The sequence below is a fragment of the Strix uralensis genome, chromosome 5 (assembly GCF_047716275.1).
Source record: "Strix uralensis isolate ZFMK-TIS-50842 chromosome 5, bStrUra1, whole genome shotgun sequence".
NCBI lineage: Eukaryota > Metazoa > Chordata > Aves > Strigiformes > Strigidae > Strix > Strix uralensis.
In genome coordinates this window covers 79,888,663-79,910,085 of record NC_133976.1, presented here as the reverse complement: position 1 = coordinate 79,910,085, position 21,423 = coordinate 79,888,663, and the positions used below count along the sequence as shown (strand labels likewise).

The following is a 21,423-nucleotide window of genomic DNA, read 5'->3' as shown; positions in this document are numbered from 1 at the left end:
TCCAATAAATGATCAGAGATCCGTAGCTTTTATTTCACACACTGAAAAACTGATGTTTAAGCTTAATGATTACAAGAGGAACTTAAAATTAACATTGCATTTCTTCAAGATTTGATGCAGAAAAGGTATCTGTCTACTAAGTGTCAATACAGAGAAACAGAGCATCCTAATTTATGCAGGCAGCTCAGAAATCAAAGTATTTTACTATGCTAGTTCCATAAGTATTATTTATCTTTACTGAAATTTAGAGTCCCACCAGTACATCTATCTCTTTGATGTGTTTTTAGATCTCTTCAATAACTTTTATGTAACAACTGGAAGTGGTATAACTCCCAAGAGATTGTGTTATTGATTTGTGTCATGTCCAAGAACTGATTTGTTTTATTAATACACACAGGACATTATTATTGCATTATTAAAACTGCACAACCAAATAAATCATTAGGAGATGCAAGAGTTTGGAGGCTTTTGTGAACTATTAAGAAAAGAAAAAAATCCAACAACAGTGCAAAAAGATACTCACTGTTGTGTTCATGATTCCTGTTCCATGAGTTCGAATTGAATTAGCAATGTGTCGGATGTTGATAGTGTTCAAGTGTTTGTTATTACTTGTTCTTTCAATGAAGATCTGGGAGGCAGGGGGGGAAAAAATAAAGTTATTCACCCAAAACTGATTCTGTGATAAATTATCATTCTAGGTAGCTCATATCCTATTTATAAGAGCAGCTAATAACTGGTGATTAGGGAAAGAACCACGAAAAAGTTTATTGTATGCATGCTGTATTCTCTGGTAGGTGATTTAACAATTCCAAGGCAGATGTTGCACCCAAACTCTCATACTTATTGAGACTATATCCTACACTAATTGGTCTAAACTTTCTTTGGCACCTGTTTGTACTTTTGGCCCCACTATATACCATGGCAATGAGTTCCACTACTGAATTATTGGCTATGAGAAAAAAAAAAGTACTTCCTTTTCTTTAAGGAAGCTGCTCGTTTTTATAGTGAGCCCCTCATTCTCACATTGTGAGATACCACAAAGGGTTGTTCCCTGTACATGTTCTTCATGTCATTCACTGCATCTCTCTAATAACCCATTTTCAGATACCCTTTTTTCAAGCTGAAAAATCACGTACTTGGTATGTCCTTATACAGCAGCCAATTATCCTTGCTGCCTTCTCCTAGCTTCACTGGAATATCTGACACGGAGTGATCCTACTGGCACACTATACTCAAAATATGCTTAGAGAACATTCTCTGAGACTTATCTACAGCATCCCCAAAGATGTTTTTCTAGACCAGCGATGGCCACTTTACAGCTTGTTATTGACTACATTCATCTTGGGTTTTTCTTACATTCTACTCTGCATTTCTCAATCCCTTCAAATGAGAGACTAATCCAGGCAATCGTATGGGATATACCTTACCTGATTATTCAGGTTGTAGAGGTAGCGGGATACAAAGACATGAATATTTCTCATGATTTCCAAAACATCCAGACCCTGAAACAATATTATCTATTGAAAATTATAATGATAAAAATTCTCAAGAACTACTGACATGCCTAACCACTAAGGTGTGTAAACACTATTTCTGTAGTTACTTGAAAGCATTTCAGAAAGCAGTGTTTTTACTTCGCAGAATTGAAAAAATCTCTTAATTTTTATTCAGTGTCAGATAATGCTTAGCGGAGAAAAAAAGAAGCTCAGTTCATACTTTAACATTTTCACTTCTGCCTGTTTTTTTCCAAACATCCCCTGAAAGTAAGGAATCCTCCAGTCTATTCTGGAAGCCCCAATTAAAAGAAAATGAAATTGAGATTTGTCTGTTCTCAGATTCCAGAAAAATAGAATCTTGCCTTAAAGATTTCTATAGGCGCATAGATTTCTAGAGACATAAGCAACTAGCTACTTTTTGATATTGTTTTACCCAACCTGTCTAGAAGACTGAAGTTTTGTATTTACAATGTAAGTTTTACAATTATTTTGTTGAAGGAGTCACTTTAGTATCACTGTGCATAGAGAGAATGCTATATAATCTATACACTCTATTTCCAGTTGTGCCAAGGATTTTATCAGGATTTGGCGGGGACGGGGGGGTGGAGTGTGAGGCATCTTTGTAAAGCTCATACAAGAATGAAATGTTGTGAAACCAATGTTGTGAAATTATTTAATTCTTTATAACAATGTGATGGCCAAATATTGCCAATAGAAAGCCAAAGCCAGAAACAGAAACTAATCCACAGCACTTCTATACCAAGAAGCAGCTAGAGTTCTTAGCTCTATGCCCTCTTTCAACTTAGGAAGACACCGCTATCATGAAAGAGGCTGTATTTTCTAAAAGCTTTCACCAACGTATTAATCCAAATGAGGGAACGAAGCTAACTGCCAGAAGTAACCAAGATACTCAAACTCTTGCAGGAAAGTCTTCAGAAATATGGAAGTGGTATTTCTTTTGCACCAACCCTGTAACAGTGGATGCCTTCACCATTAACCTGATGAAACTACAACTTTATATGTAACCATGTTTAGCAGTTTCTAGGAGGCTGAGTCACTCCCCTATTAAGCTGAGCACAAATGTCCCAAAGTCCTTGATGTGCAGTCTATGAAATAGTTTCTCTTGATGATCACTAAGCAGAACCTGCTGAGAAGCAAGCAATAAACCAAGGAAAAGACACAACATTCAAAGGTCATTCCAGACTTGTGACAGTTGTATTCCAGTTGTATTGCTTGCCAAATTGCTGATACTGAATTTTCAAGAAAATGTTCTCTGACTTGGTATACCCAATTTAATTTTATCAAATCTATGTTAAAAAATGAATTATACAAGTCCAACATGAAGTTATCTGATCTCAGTGTTATCTCCAAAGGTAAAGATCCCATCTCATATGTCAACCAGAAATTAAAGGTCACTTTTTCCAAACAGTTCTCTAATCTTGGGCACCTTCATTTTAACGACTCAGTCCTTTGAATAGCTAGCTGGTATGACAGTGTAACGGAACAAATTATATTCATATTCTGTGGGCACTGTACCTGTTCCAGAGTCTGGCTGGGAAGATGTGCTTCAGTCATACATAAACCATAGCGCTGAGTTGCTAGGTTTCTCATTTCACTGTAGGTGGCCCAGTCATGAAGAGCTACAGTCGTTAAGTTGTAGAAGGTCTTGTCCAAATAGTGAGTTACATAAGCTGCAAACACACAGAAGCATGAAGTAAAATACTATTACCTATTCAGTTAGGAAAGCGTGGAAAGAAGTAAAAAGATACACTAAGCCAAAGTGTAACAGAAATGAAAGTAATGGAATCAAGAAAGTGTGTAACTCCTCACCTTTTATGTCAATGAATCGATTGAAAAAACGTATTGGGTTCAAAAAGAAGAAGTGAGCTAGATCCTTCATACCAACTCTGAAGGGGTTTCTGTCATCCAGCTTTAGGTGTGTATGAACTGATAAGCGCAGGTCCTTTTCTATCTCTTTACATAATTTGTCCATCAAGTGCTATTCAGGGAAGTTAAAAAAAGTCATGTTCAGTGCCCACTTACAATGCTCTGTCAGCAGAACTAACATCTCTCTCCAGAGATACATAAAAGACTGATTAAACTAGCGAAGACAGCTTTGCTTTGGCAGGGCCACACAAGTCAAAGTGAATCAATACTTGGGAACCAGATGGATATTTACATGTTCTTGTTCTAGAACACAATAGCAAGAAAAAGCTACAACGATCAGAAAAGGTAAAGGTTTAGCTACCTAATGCTATTCTGTACATGATTAAAACTTCCATGTAGGAGTTTAACACAATTTAAACTTAAGTATTCTCACTTCTCATCTTAAAGGGAACTAGGCTTGGGGCTACCTAACTAGATAATAAGAAGACCTAACTCAGTGAGGAAGAGTCTTGCAATAAGCAATTTGGGCTGATTACCTGCAGAATATGTAATGTATGCTTTTGAACTAGTCAAACAAAAAGAGTCGTTCAAAAGGTAAAACCTAGGACTTGGGAAATCTGAATTCACATTTTCTCTCTGTCAAACATCCTTTGTAATTCTACACAATAACTCACTAAAGAGGCCACCTACATTTACAGAGCCTTCACTACTAAGAGCCGTGCATACATACTAAGAACAGTAGTACCTATTTTAGGCATTCATACAAGCAAAAGCTACTCTGACAAAAAGCACTCCTCTGTTTGCATAGTCAAATCTGTAACTGAGGTTTTGCCAACTTACGTAATTCAGAGTGCAGTATTTTCATGTTCCCAGCCAACACAGATACCATTAACAAGAGGTCTTAAATAACCCAAATCATCAGTGAACACTTTCTTATTTATTAAAATACTTCATGTCAATTTCAAAGGTCTCTCTGCTATTTTTATAGATCATATCAGGTTTGGTACAATAGATGCTGGCCTATAAAATATTCCAAGTATAGTATTGCCTTTAATTGCCATTCACCTCATTGAGCACTTCCATGATTTCTTTGTCATAGCATTCCAGAAGCACCTCGTAAGATTCCAAGTGTCTTGCATGCATCATAGCAGGTACGCAGTCCCGTAGTGCACTAAACATATACTGAAAAAAGAAACTCTTATGCTTAACCAACAGATTGACAGACATGTCAACAGCATCTCAAATAGTGTTCAAATCTAACAGACAAAAATCAAAATCGCTCGTCTTTCCTTCATTAGAAATAGACTTCATAAACTCTAGTGAAGTTTCCTGTCCTTAATGTGTTCATCAGAAGTATTTAGTTGCTACTGATCCATTTACTGGAAGGTCATAATTATGAGCTGTTTCATCTGAAATTATTTGCACTATATTCGTTTTAGTACTGTAACTGACCATGGCATGCACAATACTGGAACAGATGATTGATTTTAACAGAATTAGCATGCCAAAGCATGATTCACTTCTGCAGCAAATACTTGATACTTCAAAGAGAGGTGGAGAGATGGGGGATGGAAAAAGCTACAGGACAACTATCCCACACAGCATCACTGAACACAGTGACACGTGCTTTAGAAATACACAGCCAAAATGTGAAACAAAGGCTTTTAATGTTCTGGTCTAGCAAAAGGTGTTTGTTTCAAATTAGAATGAATGAAGAGAGGACTGAAGAGACAGACACAGAGACCCAGAGTTAACAGCAGCAACCTGAGATTTTTAGAGCAATCTAACAGATACACTTTGATTAGATTTAGAACAAAGATTGCTTTTATATCCTCCGGACTGAGAAGAAATTTCTGCCTCAGTAGTAATTCTTGCCCAGGTTTCACTTTTTTTTCCCCCCCCAGAGCTCTTTCTTTAAGGATTTCAAGTCCAGGCTTTATCCTCTCCTCTGAACCCCTCCCACTACAGTGGCTTGTTAAACTAAGTTGCTAACATTATTACTTACGTGCAGTCTAGCAGAATCAACTGCATTTTCATACACATCATCTAAATAGATTGGAAAGACTGCTCGATGCCAGTATAAGAAACAACAGTCACATTGTGCTCGAACTCTAGAATAAAAGATTACTTGTTAGACACAGAATTGGAAGAAGCCATTCTTCTAACACAGTGATATTTATTTTAGTGTGTTTAAACTAAAGACAACTGCTTTTCAAGCCTAAATTTTACATGGTTATTTTAATGTTCCATATGCATTGTCCTTCAAAAGACAGTTCTTCATTAAATAATTTTTTTTTCTTGTTTTCCACTAGGCTATTTATAAAGAAAAGGTACCTGCTTTAGAAAAAAGGTTTACTCAGTCTCTGAAAGAATTAAACCTTACATTACAGCAAAATCCTAAATAACTATTTTCTTATTGTATGCAACTAGTAGTCTGGAAGTCAAACATATATTCTAAGTTTCTCCTCTAAGTCAAAAAAGAGAAACAGGCCTCTCCTAATACAACCTTTGTACACCACTTATCCCAGGAATTTATCCCAGGAGTCATCCACTGAAGGTGTTTGTCTCCCTCCATAAAGTATGCGTGGAACCCAGATATTCACCTGGCTTTCAGATGGCCAAGATTAAGTAACTTGAGTGTCCACTGAAACTACAGCAGCAGTAAAACATGGTGTCACATGTGAACTAACAGTCTGATCTCCCAAACAGGCTGGTATTAATTCATAACTTTTGGGTTTGGGTTAAGTGGAAGACTTTAGCTTAACATAAAGCCTAGTCATCTAAGAAAGTGACAGAGTTTCTAAACAATCATAGAAGTGGATTACCTAATTGGCAACAGTTAGGTAAAATATGAGTTGCTCAAAGACCAGCGAGCTTCAGGCTTAGCTATGGAATTCTTTCTGTTCATCCCTGGTCTACATACATGCAGAAATCACCACCAGCAGCCAGCTACCAGATTTCTGCAATTTGCATAGTGAAGATGCAGCTCCCCCCGCAGTGACACTACACTGCCTTTTATATATATCACATGCCACTGCTTACCGCTCCGTAAGTTCACTGATCAAGTCTAGCTTTTTCAGAACTAACTGAAGGGGAACAAGTTCTTCATCTTTAAAAGTTTTCTGTGCAAATAAAAAAAAAAAAAGGAAAAAAGACAAGATTAGATTTCTTTGTAAGATACTACACCAAACAAGTAAAGGTCTGGAACAATCATGGCACTTACCATCTGTGTTCCCACACTTAGTGCGAGGGAAACAATTAACCGCCTCTGTCTTGTACTTGGCCCATTGAGGGTGTTCTCAGCCAGCACCAGAGCAGAGAGGACATCCAGGCGTTGCTCACTGTACTTTTTATCAGAAATGACTCTTTTCTTGATGACAGAAAGACACAAAAATTCAGAGAAGAGTTACCTAAGTCCAAAAGCAGTACCTTATCTCTTCTTTCCAAAGCTTATGGACTTGCCATAAATTGAGTATTTCTGCAAATAAATTATGTTTTGTGAACAGAGATAACCGGATCCAAATTCACTTCCTCTGTCAATTCAGTGGCATTACCTATCTATACACTTGGAATACGTGCAGTTCATCATGAACATGGGTCAGGTTATACAGTATATAAATACTGCGCAAGCTGCATGTGACTGCATGCCAGTTTTAGATCTAAGGTACATCTAATTTAAAAACTTTAAATTATTTTTTAATCCCTATTGATAACAAAATCCAGTTTACAGCTCAACAGCCAGAAGATGTATAAACATGGTAATAATGATACCTTGCAATTTTCTACAAATTCTAATTTATCAGAAAGACTAAGTGCAAACACATTTGCACAAACAAATGAAGGGAACAAGTCTTCTGGCTAAGAAGTTGAAGTCACAGACATATTTGTGAGTAGCAGCGTTACTAGAAGAGGTACAGTTTCATGAAAAAGTTAAAGAAAATCTCTTCTGATTCTAAGAAATTATGTTCAACATGAAGCTCTTAACCCTACATGCTAAAGCTATGTTAGGTATATGCCTTAGATCTTACACCACTTAGAAAAAAAATGGAGCAGAAAATATTAATACTAATTAACCCTTCTATTTACCAGCATTTGCCTTTTACATGTTCTCTGATTAGTCGAAACATCAACAATTGTTCACAGATGTGTTCTCTTTGATATCCCTCCATATGGAAGTCTCAGCATATTTCCATGCATTTAGAAATAATTTGTAATGTAATTCAGATATAATTTGAAAAGGTTATGAAAGTTATCTAAATATGTGAACTGTTTGTTTGAAGATACAGTTTTTTCTTAGTAGCTTGGAACTTCTCAGCTTATGCTATTCCTGACACATATATACAGACCTCTCTCCCTCTCAGTTTTTTAGAAGTTTATTTTTTTTCCTTACACTAGAAGATATGGATATGTCAGATACATAAATTGAGATTACAGCCAAATAAAAGGAAAATTTAAATAACTGCACTGATATCAACAGCATATGTCCTTTGTAATTCTGCTACTGAATGTGATGAAAGAATAAAACAATCAGTAATACATCAGAACAGGTATACCAAAACCTTGTTTTCCCATTGGCCTTGATTTCAGAAATTCAAGATTTGATAAGAAAAATCTGTAGTAAACTAATCTTGTTTATAGAAAAATATAATATGCAGGTATTACAGTGTCTCACCATCAAAAGCCCCACAGCAAAACAGTGAATTTATGTCTACATTAGACTCCTGTAAGCCATCATATATTAACCATTGCTGTTTTGCCAAGCGGACAAAGATTTAAATAAATAACAGCCCATTTGCTTAGACCTGCAACAGATTGTTTTATGAATGTGCATCAGAAAAGAGGTCAGGAAAAGAGAGGTGAGTTTGTGAAAATCACTAGAAATAAAAACTGAAAAGAACACAAGAGGAACATGACAAGAGCTGCAGCAATTAAGAGGAAGAGAGGAACCATTCTTGGTCAAAACCAGATAGCCATCTATGCTGTACAGCCTCTAGGGCAAAGTTCTGACCTACTGGAAAGCTTATATATCTGTTGATTATGATAGAGCACCATGCTACAGATCTTGCAAAAATAAGAAAAATAGATTTAAAATCAAGATTTTTAAGCACTTGGATAGGAAGATTAATTATTAGAACTTGAATTACATACCTTGGCTACAGAAATAGAGTGAAGAGCCTGATACTGCAGATGCTGAGCGATGTGCGTCACAGAATCTGCCACAACCATACTTCTTCGGTAAAACATGTGTTCTATTGCCTAAAGTCAATCCCAAAACACAACAGTTCATGTAGTTACCGAAACTGTTGCCTTTAGAATTTGGCTTTATGCTGGCTGACTCATCCACACTGCAAACACAGACTTTTTCCACTTTGTAATGTACTGTTAGTAGCAGTTGCAATTAACCCTTAGAAACTGAGAAAAATCAAACCATTCAGGAGCATTAAAAAGTTTCAGAACTGATGTAAGTTTTGATGGGTTTGTTTTGTTTTTTAAATAATCTAGTTCTGTTCACCATTGCTTTCTGAAGTTATCTCAGAGTATCTTTCTTTTGGAAAAAATAGCAGGAGAAGCAAGAAGTCCTGCACCTGGGGAGGAACAATCCCATACACCACTATATACTGGGAGTTATCCAGCTGGAAAACAGCTTGGCAGAAAAGGACCTGGGGGTCCTGGCGGGCACCAAGTTGAACATAAGCCAGCACGTGCCCTTGCCACAAAGAAGGGTAACAGTCTCCTGGGCATCCAGACAAAGTATTGCTGGCAGGTTGAAGGAGGTGATCCCTCCCCTCTACTCAGCACTGGTAAAACCACACCTGGAGTGCTGGGTCCAGTTCTGGGATCATCAGTACAGAAGATATGTGAACATACTAGAGAGAGTCCAGCCAAGGGCCATGAATATAATTAAGGGATGGGAATATCTCATATATGAGGCTCAGAGAGCCAGGACTGTTCAGCCAGGAGAAGAGAAGGCTTGTGGGGGAATCTTATCAGTGTATATACATACCTGAAGGGAGGATACAAGGGATACAAAGCCAGACTCTTTTCAGAGGTGCCCAGTGACAAGATAAGAGGCAATGGGCACAAACTGAAACACAGGAGGTTCCCTCTGCACATCAAGAAACACTTTCTTACTCCAAGGGTAACTGAGCACTAGCACAGGCTAGTTGCCCAGGGAGGCTGTGAAGTCTCCATCCTTGGAGATATTCAAAAGCCATCTGGACACAGTCCTGCACAACCAGCTCTAGGCAGCCCTGCTTGAGCAGGGGGAAGTTGGACCTGACAGCCTCCAGAGGTCCCTGCCAACCTCAATCATTCTGTGGCACTAAAGAAGTTGGTTCAAAGTTACATAAAAATTGGTTCTAGCCTCCCAAATCTGTTCTCTAACCAAATCCAGCCTTGAACAAGAAGTCATCCATGCAAAAACATTTCCCATCTCAGGGGTTTTTGGGGTTTTTTTTACTATGTGAAGTTTGATCAATGCTCTCTGTAGAGGCCTACGTGAACTAAACAATTTTCATCCAGTGACCTACCTTCAGAAGTTCCACAAGTCGGCATAGCGCTTTCACCGAGGTTTTGGTCATAGGTTTTTGCATTGACATGTAGAGATTCATTGTAGTTTTAATGATGGTGCTAAGACTGTATGCATAAAGAAAACCCTAAAAATAAAATGAGTATGGGGGGGTGGGGGGAAAGAAGAATATTTTCACAACATATCAATCAAGTGAGTTGTTTTCTTTCATACATGATAGACAGCTAATTTTTGCCTCTTCACATTACAGAACCTACCACTTCACTTAACAAGAAAGCCTGGGATCCCAAAGCTGAATGAGAGTCTTTTATTAGGCAGACATTATGAAACTGCCTACGAGTCATTAGATCACCCGATCATTACCCTCTTCTAAAGCCATTCAAATTAAATACAGGTCAGTGAATTAATCAATCACATAGCCTCAAAGGTCGAATAATTTCAAACCTACTGTAAACCAACCCACCAAACAACTCCCATCCCCCCAAAAGCCAGCCTATAACAAAAACGAACTTCCAGATTCCATGGAATAAATACAGACAGCATTTATACAATTCTACACTTTCTGAATACAACTGTCCATCCCACAATAAAAAGCAATCATTTCTAAATCAGTGTATGCTAAGTTTTTAAATACAATGTCGATTACATACAGCATGACAAAAAGGTTATTCAACTTATTTCAAAGGAAAAGTAGTAACAATAAAAAGAGAGACTAAGAAAAGACAGCAAGTGGTGTAGGAAACTCAATTCACTACAGACCAAAATTTTAAGTCCACTGCAAAGAATTCAAATATAAAAACCACAGATCCTAGTACATGTACGTCTTTAGATATGGAAGATTCAGGATTGTGCTTCCATCACACACCTATTCTCATCAGATTTCTGTCAGGCAGATAGATACATATAAAAACTAGCAAAAGATAAATTCAGAAATAAGATGCATCTTACATTAAGACTACATGCTGTTAGTAGGCCAAAAGAAAACCAGCTGCCTCGGAACGTAGTAAGATTCTTGCAAAGTACCATCACTAGGCAAAGCACAATGAAACACAAAACCTTTACTGGAAGTATGTACTGTGCTAAATAAAACTAAATTAGACACTGGTTCAGTCCAACTTATGCACCTCATGACTGACTCAAAAGGAAAAAAAACCCAAAAGCTTTACTACAGAGGAAATGAAGTTTTCTTGATTTCCTAAGTCAAGAGAAAGATTCAAAATTTTAGCCACTGAATATTTAATCAGATTCACTTTCCCCACATGCCTTATGGAAAAACCTTTTACAGATTTACTTAAAAGAGTATCCACTGGGCATTTCAAGCTTTAGAAGAATTCCCACATTGTAAAATAACACAGCAATGGTCACAGAACTTCTGTTATTTCTTTTTTATGTTCAACAACTTGCACCAAAACATGACTTTGCTGCATCACCACATTAAAAGACTGCACACCTGGATGAAGACATTGCAGCGGTTCGAAAGATCTTCAGCAAACTTATCCACACGTTGCTCCTTTGTCAAGATCGATTCCATTTTTGTCATCCATGAGCTCACAAAAACATAATATGACTGCATATCTCTGGAGAAGGAAACCAAGAATGCTGCTCACTTCAAATAAGAAGACTATGACAGTTTTCTTTTCTCTTTCCAAAGCTTAAAATCTAGCAAGGGAAATATGTTAAATCTTCAGTTCCCAAAATAGTAACTCTCTATTCCCAAAAGTATCAGAACCTCATACTCATTTACATTTTTTTTCTCTACAGGTAAGGATTAGTTAGTCTGCCAATTATATCTGTACAAGCATACCCCAAAGAGTCAAAATCATCTATCTTTCAGCAGAACAAGTGTCCCTCTTAGCAGTACATATACTGCACTTGTTTAAATTAAAAAAGTAAAACTGCTAGAAAATGCTTTTAAACACTAGACAAAAAAGTCCTACACTGATGTTAATTTTTTTCCCCTCCAAGTTTGGATTTTTGTTATATAGATACACACAGAACTTGTCATTACATCAATGCCAGACTGAACTGCTCTTCAATAACATACTTCTCCAGAAGTTGAACTGCTTGGATTACACTAGTTGTAATTAATTGTTTAAATGGAGTTCACTTTCAAAACTTGCTGGTTTTTCCATGCTACAGAATTGTGACACTGCAATACTATTTACTGTAGCAGTTATAGCAGGAATGTATTCAGGTCATTGATTACAACATCAAAAATTATACTTTAAAGACTACTCATATTTAAGGCAACAGTCCAATTATCAAAGGCAGTGCAAGAATTTGTAAAAGAGCAAGAAAGAGTTACTGGCAGAATTCAAATCAGCAGATGGATTTTCTTACAATATTTATTACAATATCCTCAGAATTGCGCGTCCAAAGAAGGACAACAAAGCTGGTAAAGGGTCTAGAGCACAAGTCCTATGAGGAGCAGCTGAGGGCACTGGGGTTGTTTAGTCTGGAGAAAAGGAGGCTCAGGGGAGACCTCATCGCCCTCTACAACTACCTGAAAGAAGGCTGTAGCGAGGTGGGTGCGGGTCTCTTCTCCCAAGTAACAAGCCATAGAACAAGAGGAAACGGCCTCAAGTTGTGCCATGGGAAGTTTAGATTGGATATTAGGAAAAATTTCTCACAGAAAGGGTTATCAAGCATTGGATCAGGCTGCCCAGGTAAGTGGGTGAGTCACCATCCCTGGAAGTATTTAAAAGACATGTAGATGTGGCACTTAGGGACATGGTTTAGTGATGGGTTTGGCAGTGTTAGGTTGGAAAAGATAACTTTAAGAGTCCAACCATAAACCTAAATGATTCTATGAAATGTCAGTGAATACCCAGATATTTTTTAAACCTTTTCTTAATCTTAAGAGCTGCAAGACATGACTTGTACCACTGCCCAAGACCAAAAACAAAGCAGCAGTGCAATTATGCTCCATCCAGGAATTAAAGCCCATGAAAGAATTCAGTCAGAGCTCTTGAATCTTCCTGTGGATGTAGGACGCAGACCAGGAAGAGGTGGATGGAAACAGAAACAGGGCAGTAGTGAAAATAATCTGCCAGAGGATGATGTAGGCATGGAGTTGCTTTCCTCCTCTCCAAGCCAGTTCTGCCAGCTTGCATACAGGGCTGGAAAACAACCTGCAAAATCCTACTTCTACTCCACAGACCCCATTTTCTATCTCCTTGGTTTGGTCTGCAACATAAACAGAAATCTTAGCCCTGTTATCTCGCTATGCAGTGCGGCACATACAATTCATAAGACTGACAACTACAAAAAATTCCAACTCATCTTTAAACATATTCTAGAAAGAACCTGGAGAAGGAAGTGACCTGCAAACTACATGCAGAGCAGAAAACAAGAGAAGCCTTTCCAGATACAGATAATTTCAAGGACCATTAAACAAGCAATTGGAACAGTCATAAAGAAACAAACACTTGCAGAGAAAGTATCATCACCAAGCAGAGGAAAAAAAAACTCCCCTACAAGCCTACTAGCAACTTACCTCCATAAACACACAGAAAGCAGAGAGCCCTAACAGAAAACAAAGCAGCTCAGGTTACTAGACACTAGTTTAAGAAAGCAGGAAGTTGAAAGCATGGAAATAGAAATAACTGAAACAATCAAATACTTAGAACTGCCAGGAACACTTATTCTGGTGACATAATACACTCTTCTGAAATCATGACATGAAAAAAAGCTTAGTTTTGACCCACACTTTTTCAGCAACACTAACACACACATATTGCTGTAGTGCAGTGGAAAAGTTGATTTAACATCACCGAGCAACAGTACACTGAATGAAGAAACACACATGTTTATAAGCTATATGCCAAACAGCATCATGAAGCAGTATTTAGGAAGCATACTTGGTAAGTGACTGTGCCTTCTGCTGTAGAAAGTTCTCCCTTTGCATTTTAACTGCATGAATACTTTTCTTGTCCAGAAGTTTGGCAGCAGCCGGTATCTTGTGAATCAGGAAGTTGTCAGCAAACCAGATAATGTTAGCAGTTAATGTGATGGCTGGTACCTGGGGGGGAGAAAAAAAAGTGGGAAAATACTACAAAGTGGCAATAAACATAAGTGACTACAACAAACACTATGCCACCATGCATGCTTCTTATGCCTCTTTTGAACCATAACATACAATTCAGTTTATTTCTGCCTTTATGTTAAAAGAGGTTTCTCCTCTAGAAGGCCACTAAGAACACTATAGACAAAGTTATCATCACTGTCCTTGATTCTCAATAAGTATTAGAGAATTTAATAATTTCTTAATACCACTTGATATGAAAAAGCCCCAAGCACCTTTAGGCTTAGATGTCTTTCAAAATACATGTTTATAGCCAAGGTCAAAATCCACAGCATTTATTCTGTCCCACAATACTCGTAACTCAAACAATTTTTTGTCCTTACTGTCACATTAATCTTGAGAAGAAGCATATTAATGGTAATTTCAAGTTATTTTACCTTGCTGCTAAGTGAGCGCACAGGCTTTAGACCATCTTTAAGAGAAAATGGGAGGGGGTGGAATTATAAAAAGTAGAAAAATCTTAATTCTACTTTCTGACTTGGTTTGGGAAATCGCGACCTTTCTTCTCCCAAGTCCATGCTATACTATGCAACTAAGAAAATTATCTACTTCATTACTAAAAATTTTTTTCACCTCTTAATTACTGACAAAAAAAATAAAAGCATTCACCTTTTTACAGACATCCAACAATGACTTGTAAAATTTCTTGTCTATGGTCCGAAAAATCTGAAAATGCAGTACAAAGAGGCCACAGATGCCCACATATTTATCTCTCTGGTCAATTTCTGAAGGTTCACCTGCAGAAATACACCTTTTTTGAAGTGTACTCCCAGATACACAATACAAACCATTTTAGAAACAGTAAAGCTGGCAAGACAATCGTGAGCTTGCATTACCAAGTTTGGCTTCAACATTTGCAAAAGCCGTGCGAAGAGTATGAGCAAATTCTTCAGCAAATGTGCTGTTCTTCGACACTGACACTCCACCATTTACAGAATCAAATTGTTGCTCTATACAGGCCTGAGCAAAAAGGAAAAGAAGAAAGCATAATGATAATGCCAGGAATTTTGGACCTTAAAATAATACTGATTTTTCAACAGAAGAATACTACAGGAGCACACTGATTTAAGATTAATCCGAAGTTAGTCTTAAACTTCACAACATACATATTTTTAACTATGCTTAATTATTTAATATAATAACAGAAAACATTAAAAACCTCTCTCATACCTAACATTCAAAAAAACAGTTTATTTACTTCACATTTCTGTTAAGGGGCATTTTTAAGGAAACCCCTTGATGTGCTAGTGATAGGAAGCTAGATGCTTATTTGCATTACTACATTATAATACGTTACAAAGTATCCATTAACAATATTATCACACAAGTTTGCTTGCAGGCTGTGGTTCATGAACTTGTAGCATAAAACCCCACACCACTGGTGGCAGTTTACAAAAATTACCAAAATCCACACAATAATAAAAAAATAAACACACACTTCAGATTTTCTAAAAGGTATTACATAAGTCTTTAATGGAATTGTATTTAAGAATATTTTTCATGTATTTTTGTTAGGAAGAGGTGATTGCAGGACAGGAAGGAAGACTTTCTGAATGAATACCAGACAAATCCTACTGATGTCTCAAACATATAATGAAGTGTCTGTACTAATGCAAAACTAGAGAAATATAAGATGAAAAATGGATAGCTGGTAGCAGTGTCCTTCAAAGAATAAGCCAAATTGGGCTTAATTATTCATCTACAATTTCCCTTTGTAGGTTTCTACACAGCAAAACCTTCTTCCCTGTGTCACTTAAGATGTAACAGTAAGAACTGAACAACAGTCCTGTTCAATTGACTTTGCTGTGACCAGATTCAGCAACGCTATCCTCTGCCCACTATGCCACAACATCTGATTTCAGGGTCTCAAATACACACTTTCCTAAAAAAAGATGGCTTCTCGTATGAATACATTTACATTAGCTGTATTGAAAAAGGAATAATCCTTCTCATCCGCCTGTACACTTGCATGTTTCAGGGGTATACACCACTCAAGTGGTACCTAATGACAGCTCCCTGTCCTGTATGCTAGGAATGAGACAAAGTATATAACAAGAGGTCACACTTATTTTGAAGATTACTGAGGAGACTTTAACTTGCAGCTAAAATAAAGTGGATCTATGCTATGTAAGCCTGCCCACTATCAAAATTTCTAGTGAAAAACAGATTCCCTGTTAATACATAGTCCTAATGCTAAGTTGTTTAAGTGTTTCTTTAATTCTGCAAAGCAGTAAGCATTAAGTGCTACCATTCAAAGTCTGGCACAGTTCTAGCACATGAGAAGAGCTAAGAAACGATCTTACAATAGAGCCTCTTTATTTTTTTCTCCCCCATGCACAGATGCAAGAACCAAATTCACACATCACTGTATCCAGAACAAAACAAAATAAAAACAAACAAAGCCATTCTAAAAAGAGTGTCGCCTTAATGTAATAGTTTCCCCTATCATACTGGGGAACATTAATTTCATTACCTGAAATATCATTCCATCAAGTAACTGGCATTCCAGTTTTAACAGCAGCTTTTCAAATGGCTTCAGTTTATCTTCTTGAATCCCAAACTTAGAAGGGTTGTGATGGACAGATTTTAGCAGCCTGTAAGGAGGAGATGTGGAACATACAGTTTTATCATATCCTGTACTATTTTGATAATAGATTTTAATTGCCCACATCCGTGCCCAGCAGCAACTCCAGAATTAAAAACAACAAAACCCACTAGGTCTGTATAAGCCATTTGCATTTGAATAACTCCCCTTTTTTAGGTTTTCAACAAAACAGTTATTGTTCCACTCATTTAACTACCTTTATAATTGCTGACTCTTCAGCTTTTACTTAAGATAGCATTCTTACTTATGCCCATCCCCGTGATCAATATGGATAGGGATAGTTTTAGATCAGTTCTGTACAAAATTAGATTTCTTATTGAATATATTCTAAGCCCCACCAACTATTACTTAAGCTGCTTACCGTGTATTGCAAGTGCCACATTCAGCACTTTAAAAACTTACTGGTGTTGTTAGAAGTACACAGTGAGAACTTAGCCTTGCTCTTCACTGAGATTTCTGGAAAATTCTCAGGGCTACCAAAATCCATGTTCCCACAGTGACTTTCTTAGAACAAAGACACATGCATGTGTCAGAGTATTTTTCACACCTTCAGAGACACACCTCTTATACATGGTCCAGTGATCTTTCAGAGTGGCATGATTATCAATTATTTCATCCAGAGTGATTAAGACTGTGAGCAACTCTCCCAGATGCTCGTACATTGCCTGTTTTTAAAAAAAAAGTACTATAGTTATTGAAAACTTTATTGTAGTCATGCATGGTATATAAACTTTCAGTTCCTTTCAATACATTGAAATACATTTCAATACAGCCAACAACACATCAGCTAGAGAGTTAAATCAGAGATGTCTTCATTTGGTAGCTTAAAGGCTTAGTATTTTTTGTAGTGACACAAGGAACATTAGTTTGCATGCAGGCACCTCTAAGTTCACTGATGTATTTCAACATTAAGGGTTGAATTTTTAAAATACTCTGCATACAGAAGCACATATTGCACACAATAAGGGAGCATGCAAACACTTTTCAGCTAAGAAAGCTAGAATATGAAAAACATGGCGATACCAGTCCTTTCCACTGGTCAGAAAAAGCCAATTAACAAATTAAAACCTTTAAAGAAGATTCCAGATTGAAAGTTGTACTTGCAACTCACTTTCTTGCTGCTTTTCTCAGGATTAATGATCAAAACATACATATATTAACATAAGCAAACAGGTTCCAAATCATTCCCACCTGAAAATGAACTCCAGATGTCTCTATAATTTTAGGTGCATTCCTGTAAATAAAATAAATATTTTAATGCCTTTTTAATCCTTAGAACAGAGCATATTTATCAATTCTGTACGATGGTGTGTTCTTTGTTTCTTCATTAACATAGTAACTTCAGAAAACAAAAGAACCTCAAAATCTGATTAAAAGTATACACTATGTGAAATCTGTGTGCTATGATCAAATTTAATACTGCATTTTTTAAATGTACAGCATGTGACTGGTTCAAACCACTGACTGTATTCAGTGCAGGTGTGTATTGGCAATTCCCAATTCAGTTATGAAACCAGCAAGTAGTCTTGATACATCCAGCCTTGTGGCCCAAAAGTACAAAAATCACTTCACATATTGAACGTGGCTTGATTCAAGCTACACATCCAGCCTTGTTCATTCAGCACCATACAGAAAGCCTATCTTGTGCTGTAGTGCGAGGCAAAAATGAAAACAACAAATAAAATGATGAAGAATGATGCTATCCCACCTGGGTTGGGGGAGGCAGAAGTAATCACAAGCCCTGCGGTTACATTCATAGCTAAACCCAACAATTCTATCCAGATTTAAACTCTCTTCATAGTTTTCAGAGGAGCTAAATCCCACGGCCCTTACTAAGCTCAACTTCAGGGGTTAAAACCATGGTTGTTCTGAGGAATATATACCAAGACTTACATATTTAAAACAGACTGTGGAAGTCAACTGATTTTTAACCTTCTGAAGCTACTGGTATCCACTGTATCAGTCAGAGGGAATCCCTCTCTCAAACAAAACAAGGATGAAAGAGTAATAATATCTTTTAATCATAAAGACTAAATGCCTCTGAAACATCAATTCTATCAAAAAATGACCAAAAAATAAGATTTTTGCATCTCATTATATAAAAGCACCACCTTTTCTAAAAATAAAACAAATCCACTTCTGTAACAGCTTATGAAGCCCAGACTTGCATAGCAAAGCACTCTCCGTATCTCTAGACAACAATATTCCAAAAGTGACCATGTCTTAAGACATTCAAATTTTCTACATTTGTTTAACTACATAAAAACAACATAGCATTTTAGGGAATAATTACTTGTTGCTGGTATAGAGAACAGCCAGCTGATGCACTACATTCACCACCACTTCATAACATCGGGTAACAAAGCAAGACAGCTCCTGAAATACAAGAAAATAAAACGCATATATATGTACAGACCCTCATACACAAGTTGTCATTACATCCAAAACACTGAACATAAACCACTGAACTTGCAGCACAAGCTCCAGCTACATCTCTAATCCAGTGGATAGACCTACAGCAGGGTGGAAAACATCCTACTAAGAGCTCTGAAAAAGGATCTGCGACTAAGCTAAGAAGCTACTGAACATAAGCTTCCAATACAACTTGGACTATTTATACTATTGGTTCAATTTATTACAGACAGTAAGAAGTGACTTGACAACAATGTCCAAGTACTTCCAGAGAGAATATCCCTGATAGCAAAGGCTGTGCCTTTCCCCACTAGATCCAAGAGTCACACTCTGGGAGCTGGCGACGGCTGAAGTCAAATTAGCAATTAACACAGAAGTCTGGACCTACTGTAAGAGTGCTAAAGCACAGAATACCACTTTCAAAAAAATCAGGCAATGTCCTTGAGAGGCATGCTTGACTACAACAGAACTTGAGCTCAGTTACATAGTACAAAATGAGGAAGAACAGATCAACTTTGACCACGTAAAGGACTATCTTAATTTCTACAATGGATTTTAACAAGGCGTTCCTTGAGCAACAGGATAAACAAATCTTGAGTCTCCCTTAACGGCAATGATATTTGCTCATTAATTCACCCTATAATCCCATCAAGGAAAAGTCAGCATGTGAGGAGTCTAGCCAGTCAGCACACAGATGGCTTCATAGCAGACAGCCCACACCAGCTAACCAGCTAGCCTGCCATTCCTGCCAGGAGACTGGCTAACAGCTGAATTCTGTCTTCCCCTCCATCAAAAAATAGATCTTATTTGGGCTTCTGCCTTCTATTAGTCACCAATTTTTGCAAAACATAAAAGTGTCATTACTTCTTATACTTTTATTGCTCTAACAAATGCAGCTGAAACAAGTCAACAGATTGAAGAGGAATGGTTTAACAGACAATTGAGATCGTTTCCTGGGGAAGGGGCACCAGCTGCCATTTTAAAACTTCCAGGAAATAGTCCAATTTAACAGCACATGCATATTAGCTGCTACATAATACAGACAAGATTATAATTTTAGAGTTCTTCAAATACACTGTCTTCTGCAAGATCAAGAGTACCTAACTAGTGTTTCACAGCATTATTTTGATAATTTTAAAAAAAAAAAGAACGTTTTTGATATAGTAAATTTGAGGCTATTACATCTAGTTAATCAAGAAATCCTGAACTCAGAAGAGCCGATAAACCAATACATGGACATTAGCTCTACGAAAGCAACATTTCACCTCTTTTGTCATTTTCATTCCTTTTTCACACCACCTTTGGGGATACACTTCTAGCATTAACCAGAGCAGCATTCCCCAGTCTAAGGATATAGACTACTACTGAGTGGATTTAGGGGAACACAACAGTTGAAAAGGAACAAACTCAGTAAGAAAAATGTTTGCCTCATAGCTTTACCCAAAGCAATACACACCTGTTAGCACAGTAACCCTCCCTTTGGGGCAACATCCTGCATCTCCCTTCTTTCCAAAGTTGCTCAACAATCAGCAAGCCATCGTAGCTTACATACAAAGTGGGCTCACAAGCAATACTGCTATATTTTTGTGTAGTGTTTGCCTCACATACACATCAGCACATAAATAAACAATCTTGTTCTGCAGAGTGGGTTTGCAATGCACTCTGGCAGGGAAAAAAAAAGGTTTGAAAGACACAAGCATATGGTAGCACCATTTCAGAACCACTAAAACGTCTCAAAAATCTGCTCAGAAAGAAACAGAGGACAAACGATGAAATTCACAAAGCTGATCGGATGAAAAGTTTAAAAATTGAGGGAAAAAAACCCCAAACCAAGATATCCTAATAACTAACTGCACTTGAGCATGGTAAAAGCTTGAGAAACAACTTCCTATAGCATTCAACATGTGACTCAGTAAATGACTACTGTCATGCTACTATACAGCAAGAACAGGAATTATAACCTTTGTTAAACTAGAATTTGTTTGAACATCCTGGAAGCTTCTGTATATTCTCTACTTCAACAAAGATATTTCATTACAAGCAATATTGCATTAAAATAGAAACGTTTTTGGGAACAGGACAGTCACTTATACTATACTAAAGACAAAACACTTCCACAGTAGACTGAAATCCAAGAGCACAGGAAATCCTCAGAAGAAACACAGATCCTGTTTTCATGCAAAGGACCCTGATAACAACCAAACTGTGTAAGAAATTAGTGTTCTTCCCTGAAAGTCTGAGTGCAGCACAAGTAATTTCTTCCAGGTACATGGAAATTAATTTTGCTCTCTTCTATCAGCTAAAAAAAGATGTATAAACAATTAATTCATTCCCAATGTTCAATGAAAACTGAAACCTACTAATCAAAACCATAAAAATATGTATCTAACTTTACCATCAAATGAAACAA

The 21,423-nt window shown here is 37.2% G+C and overlaps 1 protein-coding gene across 7 annotated transcripts in view; it reads right to left on the bottom strand.

Moving 5' to 3' along the window:
• Window positions 1-21,423, bottom strand: part of WASHC4 (WASH complex subunit 4) — a 42,426-nt gene that overhangs the window by 12,445 nt on the left and 8,558 nt on the right. For 5 of the 7 annotated variants that reach the window (XM_074871897.1, XM_074871899.1, XM_074871898.1 and 2 more), the window contains 18 exons: window positions 18,895-18,977; window positions 17,793-17,835; window positions 17,163-17,266; window positions 16,470-16,590; window positions 14,833-14,956; window positions 14,606-14,733; window positions 13,773-13,933; window positions 11,363-11,489; window positions 9,914-10,039; window positions 8,532-8,639; window positions 6,607-6,753; window positions 6,426-6,505; window positions 5,389-5,494; window positions 4,449-4,565; window positions 3,327-3,495; window positions 3,033-3,187; window positions 1,428-1,502; window positions 524-628 (listed from right to left, as the gene is read on the bottom strand). In XM_074871897.1, coding sequence (XP_074727998.1) covers window positions 524-628; window positions 1,428-1,502; window positions 3,033-3,187; window positions 3,327-3,495; window positions 4,449-4,565; window positions 5,389-5,494; window positions 6,426-6,505; window positions 6,607-6,753; window positions 8,532-8,639; window positions 9,914-10,039; window positions 11,363-11,489; window positions 13,773-13,933; window positions 14,606-14,733; window positions 14,833-14,956; window positions 16,470-16,590; window positions 17,163-17,266; window positions 17,793-17,835; window positions 18,895-18,977 — 2,079 coding nt within the window. The remainder of the gene's footprint in view (window positions 1-523; window positions 629-1,427; window positions 1,503-3,032; window positions 3,188-3,326; window positions 3,496-4,448; window positions 4,566-5,388; window positions 5,495-6,425; window positions 6,506-6,606; window positions 6,754-8,531; window positions 8,640-9,913; window positions 10,040-11,362; window positions 11,490-13,772; window positions 13,934-14,605; window positions 14,734-14,832; window positions 14,957-16,469; window positions 16,591-17,162; window positions 17,267-17,792; window positions 17,836-18,894; window positions 18,978-21,423) is intronic. The other 2 variants (XM_074871901.1, XM_074871903.1) reach the window with 1 other exon arrangement.